This window comes from Agelaius phoeniceus, chromosome 1 (genome assembly GCF_051311805.1).
Source record: "Agelaius phoeniceus isolate bAgePho1 chromosome 1, bAgePho1.hap1, whole genome shotgun sequence".
In the NCBI taxonomy this organism is placed as follows: Eukaryota; Metazoa; Chordata; class Aves; order Passeriformes; family Icteridae; genus Agelaius; species Agelaius phoeniceus.
Window position 1 is genome coordinate 97,799,001 of NC_135265.1, and position 15,748 is coordinate 97,814,748.

The 15,748-nt window shown below is 35.0% G+C and overlaps 1 protein-coding gene across 1 annotated transcript in view; it reads right to left on the reverse strand.

The window, feature by feature from the left end:
• The window catches only part of DOK6 (docking protein 6), a 250,950-nt gene that overhangs the window by 39,208 nt on the left and 195,994 nt on the right, over nucleotides 1-15,748 (reverse strand). Inside the window, exon 7 of the mRNA XM_054639325.2 lies at nucleotides 12,085-12,202. Within this exon, the coding sequence (XP_054495300.1) occupies nucleotides 12,085-12,202 (118 nt within the window). The remainder of the gene's footprint in view (nucleotides 1-12,084; nucleotides 12,203-15,748) is intronic.

Sequence of the window (15,748 nt, forward strand, 5' to 3'; positions counted from 1 at the left end):
GAATGTGGACTGCTAGGCAGACTTTCTTCTTGCCCTTCATTTCACTTTTCAGTGTACTGCTGGTTATAGTGAATATGAAAGACCAGAATTGTTTATCACCTTATGGAAAACTTGTAAAAGGCATCTACATTTTGGTACAATGGTGCAATAGTGTGTAACCATAATTCTTCCACTGTGGCCATCCAGGCCAGAAACTGTTCCTTTATGGAACTGTCTTTGTGGCCAAAGTGTCTGTCCTCAGGAAAGAAGCTTCCAGTTATCATGTGGCAGCAAATGTGTCTATTGCACTTTCCAAAGACACTGAATTTAGTGCACAGAAAACACTAGTGATACTGTTTTGCACATAGCTCTAACGTCAACATTAAAAAATGAAGTCACAGCTTGGGATAAAAAATCTGCTAAGCAAAGGAAACTTTAGAATGATAACAATTATCTTCAAATGAAAACTACTTTTAGCACATTAAAATGCTAACTATGAACCACTGAATTTATGATATTAGATCTTACAAGTACAGAATAATAACTGTGGTGAAATAAACACTTTTGATATCTTATGTAGGGTAGGCATAAAATATATATCTCTTCAGCAAAAACACTTGGAGGTCTCTTTGGCAAAGCTATGCTGACCTAAAACAGATTGGGATCTGGCACTCATTTTGCTCTGACACATGATCAGGAATGCTGGACCTAATTGTCACCAACTATTTGTGTATCAGAGGCATCTGAATAATAGGGAATAATAATCTTGTATGATCTACAAGAAATGAAAACAATATTACACAGGCAAGAATTGAGAAAAAAATTTAACAGAAATATAATGTTCATTGGGCAACTCAAAAAAGAGAAATGTGTCACACAGTGTAAGGAGATTTACAAGATGATGTACATGATCATATGCTTTATAAAATAAAAATATGTGATAATTTGATAGGTAACATGGCTTTCTGCTTAAGTCCAATTTTGACAGAATAATATTTTTTGATCTAATACACATTTTTGTGAAGAAAAACTGTTTTTTCCTCACATAACTCCTGGATGTGAGTTATTTAAGTTTGCAGACATTTAAAACTGAATCTATAAGATATATAATGAACACATGCAGGGTTTAGCACATTTAGAGGTATTTCAAGTACAAGTTTAGAAGAGATTTCACATTGAAATAACATCTTTGTTACAATAGTTGATCCAAATATATTGTGTAGTAATATATGAAACTCAAATCTTATCTATGATTATACATTTAATTGTGATCCACACAATATTTTTAAAAGTTTTCAAGGTTTAAAAAATCCTGTTAACAGGATTTTTGTATGACCTTATTGTATAAGATGTTTGGGGATATCTATGAGTGGTACACATATCAATGAGCTTTGTATTCAGTTTCTGTTAGAAAAACTCCCAACAACCCCCCACCTCTGACTGTAACTATCTGGAAAAGTAGAAAGTCCTCTAAATAAATATGTGTCAGCAAAATGCATAGAAGTATCTCCATTTCAGACAAAATGCTATGAACTAATTCTGAATAATTTTGTCCCAGAAAAAATCTCTGGAAAAGTAACTCTGGGTTGATGGCTTTAGTGGCCACTTAAAGAAACAACAAATTTCAAAGAGTAGGTACATAAACTGTATCATCTTGGTTGAAGACCAATGCTTGGCTGTCAGAGGAGAGCTGTCACAATAATTGCCAGATTTCAATGATTCCTTCCCAGGTAGGTGAAAACTGCAAGTGCTGTGCAAACAGTCAGACAGTGAGTCATGCTGCCTCAAAGTGTAAGGTAATTTACTCCTCTGAGGTCAGCAAAAACAGGGTTCAAAGCTGATTCTATCTATCACTTCAGGATGAAAAATAGCTTCAAGCAGCAGCTCACAGAGTTTGGCGTTAGAGCTCCTACTGACTAGGGGCTGCTTTCAGGGAGATAAGGGCATCATGACTCCCCTACTGTTGAGGCTGAATATTGCTTTACTGACAGTCTAAAGGTACAAACCCATTCTCTAGTTATTAGTCTATACTGCAGTGCTATTTGTTGGAGCAATTTCATGCTGTGTGATGGTACTGAGAAGGCTTTATTAAACCATTTAACCATTTCCACAGCTGCAATGATATTGTCAAAGCTTTTTTTTTTTTTTTTTTTCTAACCTCACTGGTGTAGAAAAATAAGACAAAGATATGTCTTTCATAAAGATAATTTTTAAGGCCAAAGCAAATGTGCAAATACTGTATGACATAAAATGCATTGAGTTCCATAACTATTAGGATCAATATTGACGTCCATCAAAAAGGCTCTACATAATTACATGGGCCACAAGAAATGCACAGAGGTGGGGATTTGGTTTATGCTATAGTGCTTGTAGACATGAGATATAGAGGGAGGTTGTCATCCTCTAAGGTCTGCAGAATTTGGCTGGTTTGTTTTCATGAGCAAGGATGACTTGGCAGTAGCTAAGGACCAATGCTTTAACAAATTAACTTCTCTTTCTTGTCTAGTTAGGAAGGTTTTCTTTTACATCTTGCATGGTTTTGAATATTTAAATTAAAAAAAAAATGGGCAAGCATCTTATATTCATAGCAATGATACTATTCAATTTCTCTGCACATTTTCCCATTTGACAGTACCTATGCACCAGCATGTCATTCATGTCCCTGGCAAGATTCCTATATACTGCAACATAAGCAAAAACAAGTCACACTACAAAGTCAGAAGCTTAAATTGTCCTCCTCTTTGATGTTTTACTGCATGATAAACACCATTGAAAAATATATGATTGATTTCTACAGTTCTGTACAAGATTTGAAGTAAAACTAAGGTAATAAGACTATGTTAAGAGGGAACTTGAGCTGTTCTCTACATTTCTTCAGCAATAAAACACCTTAGTGCTGGTCCAGTCTATCAGCATAAGATGGAGAAGTTCTCTGCTTTGAAATACTGGCAAGGGAATCAGGTATAAAATTATAAAAAAGCTCAAGAAAAATTCATTTTCCTTATTCTTATACTGGATGAAGAGAAGATCTATGGCCTAGAAGTTACAGGAATTTTGCAGCCATAGGCATTGAGAAGAGATCTTCTTATTGGTATCCTGGAGAGTCAAAATGACTAGCTCATGAAAACAAGTATTTATTAGGAGTGAAGAATCACACACTGGTACAGATAATGTCTGGCATTTGCTGTCCATGACCCTGTTCCCAGCCCTTCTCCCTGTTTATTTGTTAAAATTGGGTTATGTTAGTTGATACATGGTGACAGGAGAAAAACAAGACTCTCCAGAAACAGATTGACATTTAAACCAAAACACACATGTTTGATCAGAGGCAAGTGTTTTTCTAAGAGGCATGAAAGGGATGAAAAACTGCTGAGCTATGTCTCAGAATTAAATACCTGCTCTGATGAATGGGAAATGAGACAGTTGACAAGACTGAATGAAACACATTTCCATTTCCTAACCCAGAGCAGGTTATCTTTTCCATCATAAAACGCCTGTGACATCAAAAGTTTGGTGATGATAGAATTTTCATCTCACAAAGAGAAGCCCTGCAAACCTGCTGAGATGTCCTGGAACAGCATAACAATAACAGATAAAAATAAGTGGCCACAACCTGTCAACAACCAGTCATTTAAACTGATGCATTTACAACAATTACCATGAGAACTGGATTTTTAAAATTAAAAGGTTTGACACATGTAAACTGAATCTGAAACAAATTTTCAGCAACACCATTACTTACGATTATTCCCAAAATCTGGGATGTCCACATATTAAAAGAAGAAATAGAGAGCACATTTGGATACCTGCATTCCTGGTTTGATGCCTTCAGCTCACAATCAAGAAACTAGGAAATCTGACAACCTCCCATTAGAAACCATAATACAGCATACAGAAACTTAATAAGAAAACCAAACCTCATACCTATTTTAGCAAAAAGGCAGGCAAGTATATGGAGACACAGGTCCTACACTGGCTTGTGTGTATCAGTACTTAGGAAGAAAAGATTTTGTTATCTATTTATACAGATATGGGGAAAAGTGGCAAAATGAGGTAAAAAAGAAAACTTGCTTCATGCAGTTTTCAGAAACTTCCATGGAAAAGATCCATACCCAGTAATGACAACTTTACAGAATTTCAGTAGAGAAAAGAATAAGGCTGTTAAGTTTAAATGCTTAATTAGTGAAATGCAAAAACAATGAGTAGTGTTGCAAGCCAGGAGAAGAGAATTTTTCTTGGAAGCTGAAACCAAACAGCTGATAAAACTCCTATTTTAATTACATTTAATTCAGGAAAGATAAAAAGTGGTATAGCTATAGCTAACTAGCCATGTGTCTTTTTCAGGTTGAAAACACAGCTTTGCACAATTCTCAGCTAAATATTCAAGTCATAATGTTGATGTTTTACCCCAAGTGCATGATAATAGTGACTATAAGCAAGTGGCACCAATTCAGCTCATATCAAGCAGCTTTGGAAAATCCTGCACTGGCTGTATTAGGCTGAACAGAGTTTGGAGAGAAAAAAAAGAATTATTTCTGACTTTCTTGCTATATAGTTTTCTTTCACTGAGGGTGAAAGTACAAGAAGGACAAGTGGCAGATAGAAGATGTGTCTTTAGCCACAATCAACACATCCAGTGTAGAACAGCCTCTGAGGCAAAAAGCTGTGCCTCATCACCACAGGCTGCTGGTTCCCTTCATTTCCTTGTGCTGGGCTGAGCACAGGGGAGGAGACAGGACACTGCTGGGAACACAACCACACCAGCCATGTTATACCACAATCACTACAACCAGCTCCGAGAAAACACCAATGGCACTGCACCTCTGCACGTGAACTTGACCTACCAACAATAACATAAATAATTGAACCATTAAAGAGAGTAGTAGGAATTTTATCTTTACCCTGTTTTGATATTTATCATGTCAACTCCAGAGTATGCAAGTCTGGTTTCTACCAAGTCCTTTATCTCTTATCTCTCTCCAAATCTGGTATTGTATTTTTTTTTCTTCCATGTAGCTTTATAACGGAATATTTCATTTGTTAAACTCAAGGAAATGAACCTTTCATTAAAATCACTCCCCAAAAGGAAACTTCAAAGAATTTTGAAGGATAAACTAGTATCCAGCAGCTAAACAGCCAACTTGCTTCTAGTATTTAAACATAGAACTGCAAGGAGCTGCAGACTCCAGTTTTTGAAAAGATAAACTTTTTACTTTGGTGGAATCTTGCTAACTCTGCATTGGCAGGATATTTCCTTTGTTATTCATAGTTCTTACTTCTGTGAAATTTATCTTAGTTTCTTACAATGTATCATTTTGATCAAATAAAAAGTTGGCAGGATATAAAAATTCACCAGGATGAAAAGGCTTTTTATAACAAATAGAAAATGAAAGACGTTCTAAGATTTTTGAACGATTTTTTTGTCTCTACTGAATAATACTATGATTTTTTAATCAGTTCTGCACAGCTCAAATTCACTATAGAGTTAAAAGGAACATATTCTTATGGCTTGATTAAACTGAACATACTGAGTAGGGCGTTCATTGTGCTTAAATTGGCCTTACCAAGAAAATAAATAGGTCTGTACTAGCAACAGACCATATGCCATGTGCCACAAATGTTGTCACCACAATTTTTTTGTTCGTTAGCAGAATGAGATACATGTGAAAGAAAGTCTTTTAGAAACGTAAGGTAATGTATTTGAGATCTTCTGATGCCCCTTCTATAAAAATATATTTTTTAAACTTCATAACAACCAAACAAGAGTCAGTTAGGTCAATGTTATGTCAATTTAAACTGGCCCTTAACTATACATTTATAGGTTCCTATTTTATGTCATACAGTTTACAATGTGAAGGGAGTTTATAATGTGAAGGGATCTTTTTTCCACTGAAAGCAGAACACAATCAATTGCACTTGACATCCTTGGGCCTGGATTCTTTCCTTGCTGCAGCTGGCAAAGCTGGTATTATTAACATTCCCCTATTCTTCCTGTTACACAGCCTATTTTCAAGTTTACACTGTTTATGATTTTTAAAACATTTAATGAACATGTTCTATTGAAGTGTCAATTTCAATAATTTCTTTGCTTTTTGTACAAATATTTAATGAAAGAAAAATAACTATAAACAGCTCCTGCAAAGCAATACTAAAGAAAACACATCTTTTTGCCAAGGTGTTTTTTTCACAAGTGTGCAGGGTTCCCCTCACCCAAGTTGTCTGAAAGGGGGTATAACCATCCATGATTTTGAGTAATAATTTGAGTGATTTGTCAGCATAAAAGTATTTCAATTTGTTTGAAATTACAAAAATGAACTGACAATCTTTTTGATTCTAACTATGATAACATACTTAACACAAAATCAGATAGTGATTGCTAAAGCAGTCCAGATTTATTGGTGAAACAATTTAATAGAAAAAAGCAATTTTCACAAAATTGATCTTTGATAAGTATTTCAATTTTCTCTTTGATCTAGTAGTGCAAAACTTTCTTCTTCAGACAACCCAGTACCAGCTGAAAGCATCCATGGAACTGGTTGTGCCAATTCTCCCAGTGCACACATTCTCTCACTGCACTGCAGCTCTGGTGGCACACTGCAAGTCCTAGAATCTTACAATACAGCAGAGAGATCAAATGACTGTAGCAGAACTGTAATGAGTCTCAGGCAAAGTCAGAGTAAAGATTCCTGGTGTCACTTACATAAAGCTGGGGGCAAAGCTTCATTTGCTTCTCACGCTAATAGTGAGTGAGAAGCTATTGTCATCACATACTTATGAACTCATTAAGCTAAGACATAAGAAGAGATTTATAGCTAAGAATATGTGTAGTTTGCACTGAAGAACTTCCATTTGTTGGGTTTTGGAGGGGAGAGGAGGCAATCAGCCAATGTTTAAATGCTCTCCTTACACCATTTGGTCTTTCAGTTTTAAGTCAAGAGTACAGTGACTTCTGTGCTTTCTGGTCTTTGACACCTTCATTGACAAGTGATCTCACTGAAGGACCATCTCCTGAGAGAAAGGGCACCAAAGTATTGGGCTTAAATGAAACCAGGAGGTCTGAATTTGACAGCGAAATATGCTTTATTAATCGTATTTGGCTTCCCACCTTCGTCTATTTTTCATGGCTCATAATTGAAACAACCTCTTAACTCAGCAATGATTTATCAGAATGAATGGGAATATGTCAAGATACTCTTTAGAGCTTGTCAGTAATGCTCTTGGTTAGAGGCAGCAATCACTGTTGAGCAAAATGAAGTTCTTTACTGGTTTCTGAGTAAGACATATCCCACTTCCAATATGCCATTTTAAAATCAGTCCAGTGATGCACTACTTAGCACAGAAATTCAAAGCTCAAAAGGAAAGGATCAAATCTACTGCATAAGACTTGAGAAGACACGTAATACAGTCATTTTAAATAATGTAGCTCTTATGTAGTTTCTACTCAGTAAGTATCTTGTTCCAGGTGTCCTTTATTCATATCTCAAATTTTATAGGCTTCATTTACTAATGTGAAGGTCCTGATGCGATTCAGCAAAGGAAATGGGAATGTGGAAGGCTATAAAGCATTTCAGCTTTAGCCGCTGGTAGACACTTACTGAAAAATTACTGAGTGATCAGGTTTATATAACAGATATATTCTAACATTTTGTGTTATTCACATTGCTCAGGCACCAAGATTAGATGGGGAAATGGATTCCGTACTCTATTGCTGGGCATATGAACAAACAATGGAAATGCCAAAATGACGAATGCTCTCCCATTCATTTTACATACTTTAATTTGCAGAAATTTGCAGAAGCCTACATCAGAATTTCCTGCAGGATTAGCTTAAGGAAGGTTGAACAGGATGATTCAAACCCCTCTAAATATTTAGCAACTTGAATATTCTCTGATTATTTTTAGTGACATATCAGAGTTTCTACTTCAAAAAGGCTGGAAAACTCTCTAGATGGGTTTTTCGTATGCAACTTTGTCTCCCTTTTATGCACAACACCTTTTAGCTGACCAGATTAAGACTACATGTTATCGTGCTTAAAATAAATAAAAAAAAAAGAAAAAGAAAAAAAAAAGGGTGAGTTCTCACCTAGTAAGGCCAAAAGACAATGTGCATTGCAGGCTTGCTTACCAAGGCCACAGAGGGACCACAGTTTCCCTCCATTTTGGTTTGCAAAACCAACCTTATGTTTCTGGCATCATTATTGTGATACACAAAAGGTAATTGTATATTAACAGCAAAATTCCTTCAGACTTCATCAGAGCCATATTTTATTTCTGTCTGCTAATGAGTTTGGCATGTGCTTATAAACTGAAGTCCTATTTGTTCAAAGATGACCGTTTTACTTCTCAAAATTCCTCACTACGTTTAAAAATCTGACTCTTAGCGGGCTTCTTAGTATTTTTCTATGTAATTTAATTACTTTGATATGGGTTTACAACAAACTGTGGCAATAATTTGTGATAGAGCAAATAAAATTTATTATAAACAAATTATGATAAGTACTACTGTGGAAAAAAACCCCCAACCCTTTAGTGCTCTCTTTTTGGAAGAAACAGGTAAGATGTTACTGGTGTAATTCTTATACAAATATGTGCTCTTTCACATAAGCACTCTCATGGAATGAGTAGCACTGCCTTTGTGGGTAGGTGTTCATTATTTTGAGTACAGATAGCAAAACCCAAGGCCAAAAAATGAGGACAAACCAGATCAAACACAACAGAAGTGACTGAAAGCATTTCTTAATTTTGAATTTCTTGGAGAAAGGCCAGGCTGTAATTAGATTTTCTGAACATAATTTCCTCAGGGATTTCAATAACTGCAATACAAAAAGCTAATTAATGTTTCGATACCAAAATTCTATTTGGCCTTATTTATATAATAATACACAAACTGACTGTGTTTAACACTTGTATCATCCAAACTCTAAAGGGCAAGAACTAGAGTTCTTCAGATAGATGAAAATTCAGACTGCAATCCTTTTATTTTATTTTAAGCAAATTTAAAGTTCTAAAACAACCCCCCAAAAAATGAATTCTCCTTAATATCTTTTGTTGTATAAAAAACTCATGAATTTTGTTTGTCAATTTAAAATATCCTGTCTAACAGTGCTAAATTTTATGGTAGATATAAACAATAAACACCGAATTACAAGGAAACCTGCAGGGTATTTTTTTACATGCCTATATGGCTCTTCTAGTTTTTTCCTTCTTAATCATGATTTCAGTTTATAAGGTTACTCATGGCTTCTCATTTTTATCATTTTTTTTGATGTGTGATAGCATAACATATCAATGAATGTTTATCTTCTGTTGGGCTCAAATTTTTTTTAGAGCTGTCAATTATTTATGAAAATGTACAATTCATGTATGTCATACTCATGTATGCACAAAAATGGTGTAGAGGTCTTTTTCCTCTGCTATTTAAATTACTCTTTGATAATAAATATTAAAGGACACTATTTAATTTCTAAACTGTAATTAAAGGCAAACTTGGATTATCAATAGAAACTATCCCATCTCATTTGAGAATATTTTGTGCAACTAGTGTTACTTTAGCTCTATTATACTATGTTTTAATTTCTACAGTTCTTTACATGCAAGTATTTTCATGGGCTAATGGAGCATAATAGACCCAACACTCATTTATTGAAGGGCCTTTTTTCATCTGAAATATGGTTTTTAAAAACCAAAAATCACAAAACCCACTACCTTCTTGCTCCATAGCATATTCATTATCAGATCAACACACACTACTAATTAAGTTAAATTTGACTGCTAAATAACTCCCAAAGAGCCAATTTATCTAAGGTAATATGAACACATATTCATTTCTCCTTATACATCACCAGCTGCTATTAATTAAATTCTAGTCACCTCAGACTGCAAGTTTGAAGTAATTGCCACTGTGGAAGCACTTGTACTTAGCAGTGAGCCTGGTTACTACTACTGGTACTGACAGTCACCTGGATTCAGGTAGACATCACTCTGCTTATTTCACTTTAGAGTTTGTGAGATGTTTAGAAGTATGTGGGGAATTTTCAAATTTGTTTCTTGAATGTTCAAAGCTTTGTTGCAGATGCCCATGAAGTGCAGAGCTAAGATCAGTGTCCCGTTCTCTGAAGAAAACGTCTCCACTCCGAAGGTGCAAGGCACCTTGAGAAGCTCAGAGGAGACGATGGCAGCAGGAGGTGATCCTTCCCTCTACACCAGCTCCTCTCAGCTGGCTGCTCTGCGAAGGTGAGGGCTGAAGTGATGCTTGCAAGCTGCTTCCTTGCTGCCCACCTTCCACCCACATCTGCAGAGCTTCTGTGGGCTGATGCTTTGACAGCCCTGCAGTGCAAAGGCTGTCGGAATGACAAGGTGCGAGGAGGAAAAGGTGTACTTTGCACCCGCTTCACTTTCGGCACAAATTCATTGTTTTTAATTAGTAATTGCAGCAAATTCACTGTTTTTAATTAGTAATTGCAGCAGAAGGTTCAAAGAGATTTTCATTCCAGATAGTGAATGGTAGTCTTGCATGGAAAAATTTTGCAACCAGTCTTCTGGATGCACTTCCTTGCCCACTGGCAAGACTGAATGAGTCTCTCCTGAAGTTAACTACTTTTTCTCAGGCGGCAGTCATCATAGTACATGTAGGAAAAATGAAAATCTTAAGTTCTGAAATATTTATTAGCCCCATGTTTCAGTGGAAATGTGAATAAAATCTGCATACTTCCAGAAAGAAAGATTCTTACATTTTTAATAATACACTTCCAGTATGTTGAATCCTGCACAGCTTGGTGGTATAGATATTTTAATTGTTACTTTATATATAAGTTTTGCTTTTCTTTATTTTGAAGGCCATTTATAAGGAAGAAAAGATTGTCAAGAGTGAATATAACACATTTACTGTCTTGCTGATGAAGAAAAGACACATCAAGAAAACAAGAAGAAGAAATCTAACATCTCTACAAATAAACTTCTTTTTTGCATTCTTATTGTGTCCATTAAAAATATCAGTGATATGATGAATATATGTAGGGTGAGGTACAAGTATAACTTTTTTCACAAACAGCTTCTGAAAGATTATTTTCTTTTTTCCATTACTGGTATTTAAATGCAAGACTACAAACATGACTAAAAATTAACTTTGCTCTACAGAAAATGATGGGAAACAAACGCTTGTACCCTTTAATGACTCACCCACTGAATGCACAGTTCACCTGCTGATTTTAATTTATGTGATAATTCACAAAACAAAGCATTTAATGTCCTTCATCTATATACTGGATTTATTGGAGTTATTTAATTGAAAATATGTACTGTCTCCTTGCATTGGGTACTCTTGTTTGTAAGCAGTTTCTAACCTTCTATTTAAATGTAAATTGTTTATGCAAACAGATTATTAAAAGAGAAGAAAAATTTCATTTAAGAAAATGAAATCCTTAAGGCCTTTAGAAATAATACAAAGCAAAATGTTTACAAAAGGATATTTTTAAAAGGTCTACATTTTAAATGTAACAATAATTTCATTTTCTTATAAGATACAAATCAATTTCAGCTTAAGAGCAGTGAATCATCATCATCAAGTTATGCTAATTATAGCATTTAAAGGCTTTAGCAAATCCAAACATATGAAAGAAAACCATAGACAGAAGATGATTTGTTGAAGGTCTGTAAGTTAGTTGAGTCAACAGTTCACATATATGATTTGCCAAGCAAATTTACCAAGAATAGCTCTTCTTCCTAGAATTACTCTGTTTTAATCTTGCAACTCATATAGCCACTTTATGTAGATTTAATTAGGCACCCTGAGGTTGCCCAAATACTTGCCCCCTCTCATTGGTAGAAAATACTAAAACAACCTGACATTCATTAGCTACTGAGAAGCTACATTGAGCCAAATTGTCTATCCAGCTTTATGCGGTGATTCTAGAAATAATTTTCACCATTTGTTTACAAAATGACTAAAAGAAACCTGTTTTATGTAAATTTGGGAATCCTGCTGAGGTTCCTGACAATTGATAAAATGAAATGGAGAGGAAATAACCAGTGCAAATAAAAAGCAATTTGCATGAATTCTGGTGAAATGGAAAGAAGCTAATGGAGATGGCATTATAAGCAACTTGCCTTGTAAACTGTAGATTTCTCCAACGCTGTTCTGCCGGGTGATGTGATGCCAATATGCACTACGAGGAAGGGAGATCGACTTGGATAAAGTCATTGGTTCAGACAGACTGGTCTGGAGCTAAAAGCCAAAGCAAACATAAATGGAAGGTCACACATGAGCATCCTTGATTAATAATCTCAAAACTGTAAATTGAATCTATGTTGTCATGAGCATACCATTTTGTAAACTACCACAGGTTTTACACTATCATTTAAAAACTCTGTTACAAGCATCAGCACTGTGAATGCTCAGGAAAAAGCTGCAAAAATGTATCTGGGCCTATAGGTTTACTAGCAGTGGTTAATATTAGGTTAATATTAATATTAGTGGTTAATATCAGAATATGTGCCATTTACCGCTATTCTTCTTGCTTGCCAGGGTTTTGTTATTTTCTTCTTTAACTTTATGATAACGATGGATTAACATATGCCTGAATTCTAAAATCCCTCTGCAATCACATTTCCTTTTGGTCATTTAGCCTGCATATTGGATTGAATACCCAGAAAGATGCTAAGAGTGAATCTGAGACAACCAGCAGAGAATTAGCAATGGAGAGTCATTAATCTCCTAATCCTCCTTTGAAGAGGAGGCATCTCATCACCAGTAGCAGGCTCAGCTTCAAGAGCAGATTTTCCTGGTCTGGGAGACTTTATGTGACTGAAATTGGGAATTGCATGGTAAGTGTCCCTGTGACCAAGACCTACAGTTACAGAGACCTGACAGAGGGAATGCCAAGTTTATTACAGAGATCTCTGCCTCCAACAAACTATTGATGTGAGTGAAAGACAAGACAACACTACAGAGAAAAAAGAAAGATGAAGGACTGTGCATTCTGGCAACCTCTTTGGATATTCCTGTTATGTTTTCTGTGTCTGGAAGAAAAGAGAATGCAGCTGCAAATATTTTGTATCTCTGGCTTTACAGAATATAAAATGTGATCAATAATTTTTGGGATCTAACAAATCACCATAACATTGCGAGCATAATTTTTTCAGAGGATGTCTGAAAATGTCAATACTGAAGGATCAATTATGTCTGAATATTTAGAATGAAAAATCTCTTAGTTTCAGGGGAGGCACCAGGATGGTACTCTGAGAGAGTGTGCCTAGAAACTTATTTGCAGAGAGTTCAGCTCCAGAGCAGAAGGTATTCAAGGTTTGGATCATTTACTACAGGTTTAGTCATTAGTTCTCAGGGATTCCTCATTGAGAATCATAATGCCAAATTTAAAAAAGCCTTTTTTAACTGTACAAACTCATATTATTCTGTAATTTAAATCTCTTCCTTCCCCCGAAATATATTTAGAGACAACATCCACCCAAAGATCTAAAATTATTTAAATTTTGAGTATTAACACAAACTGATGCATGGAATATATTTTGCTTCAGATCAATCTGCTGTAATTACTTCTGTTGTTTTCTTGAGAACTGTCATCAAAATAACTCCCAGTCTACAGCTAATGTCTTTTCTGCTCATTTACAGCCAAATATTACATTTCATTTGTCAGTGGTGCAGATCATCACTAGAAGCTATTTGATATGAAGTAAAGAGCTTGCAGAAACATTTAGTTCATTAAAAAAGAAGTCTGAAAGCCTTATCACAAGAATTCCAACTTTAGGGAGGCTTGGAGGTTTAAATTTTATTGATATACAGAATTTCCTTTATTGTAGAGACCAGGACAGTAACAAACCCTCTATACTGTTTTACCATGTTTGTATAGCAAGGGTAACAAGAGTAAATTTGCCAAAGAGGAAAATTATATAATTTATAAATATAACATAAATTATATATAATCTTTAAAATTTAGTTTACCAATTATTTATTAATAATTTAATGACTCAAAAGGTAAATTAAAGGCAAAACATTTTCTTAGTATGCATTCTGAAATAAATAATTCCAGTAAATAGAACCACTTTGACTGCAGTTTATTATCTCAACGCTAAATCCACGGACTGAATGGAATATGTGACTAAATGTATCATCATTCCTGATCTGAGATGATTACCTCCTGCCTCATCTGACCAATAGTGATGTAGAAGAACTTTATTTGCACACATTAGAGATTTAGGAGAATTAAAAAAAAAAATCTGTTCTCATTATAAAATAAGGTAAGAACTGCTTTAGTGAAGAAGACTGCACTGAAAGCCTTCACAATACTTTGTTTCCTCAGATCCTCTAACTAAGGAACAACTTCTGATATCACCTTTTGGGTAAGAATTATCACCATATGCTAACTGCAATAAGACCAAATGAACCATATTTCTCTGGGGACTCCATAGAGAAAAAAAATGCAATTTCTAGTTTATTACAATATCATCCTCAGAAAAAAACCCCAACTTTAAAATAAAATATCAATTTTGTTTTTCATTTGCGACTTTAAAATAGAAACATAAACCTTTGGATTTGAAGACCTTACTACCTTGTATATCATATAAGGGATGATAATATTAATTTATCCATGGAGTTATTTTTACTGAATAGTAGACTACCATCAGATATAATTTTTCTTTTAAACTGTTTTATCCATATAAAACTCACATTGTTGATCAAATGTAATTGACAATGACAGAATGCTTACTTCTATGAACTGCTGCTAGTAAAAATATTCCTCTGTTCAAAGAAAATTGAATAATATATTGACTGAAACCCATTTTCTCTGGAGAACATCTTATATGGTATACTGTGGGTGTTTCAGATAAAAAAACTTGAAAACCAAAGTGAAGAAAATACATAAAAACATCCATATTAGCAATTGTTCATATACTACTAGATTGCTCTTTGTTATATTAATAATTACAAGCTAAACTAACATTTAAAGTACAGAGATCTACTCTTTCAGAATCCCTGACTCCCAGTTGTAAATTAAATTCTGATAGCTAATGAAGTTAAACTAGAAAAACAAAACAAACAAACAACTTGTAAATCAGGGAAGATTTACAAAACTGTCTAACTGTTAAAAAATTAGATGCTCAGGTTCAAGACCTCTGGTGTTCCAGACCAGTGAAAGAGAACACATTTATAAGTTCAGGGACTTTGTCCTCCATGCCCTTCCCTTTTGTCTTTTTATTATGCCTCATTAAAAACCAACTGGCACTCTACACTTTTTTTGAAGCAGCTAATGCAAACAGAGAACTTTTCACTGTTGAAAATCAAGTAAATAACCTTTAAATTTTCTTATTTTCTCCAAGCAGGTAGATCATTCTGCACAGATTTATTACTGTCCTTCATTTAACAGAAATGTAATGGTTAAAAATGTATTTAAAATTATTTCACCTATCTCATTAAGTCTGCTTACCATGCAGAAAATGAAAACATCTCTGGGTCTGGATTTGTTCTTACATAACAGGCCAATATTCAGCTGTTGTTTCCAACACCAACACATTTTTCTCAGGAGCTGGCAAAACAGGCTGAGATGCATGAGCATCAGCTGTACAGAAAGGGCCCATCATGACAGAGGTAGCAAAGACACAGAGAAGAAGTAAATGTTTCTATTTGGGAATGAATTTGAGATGATTCTGCTCCTCTACTTCATTCTGGTGAGATCCCACCTGGAGGACTGTGTCCAGCTCTGGGGTCTGTAGCATAAATACAGGAATTTGCGGGAGCACATCCAGAGGTGGGACT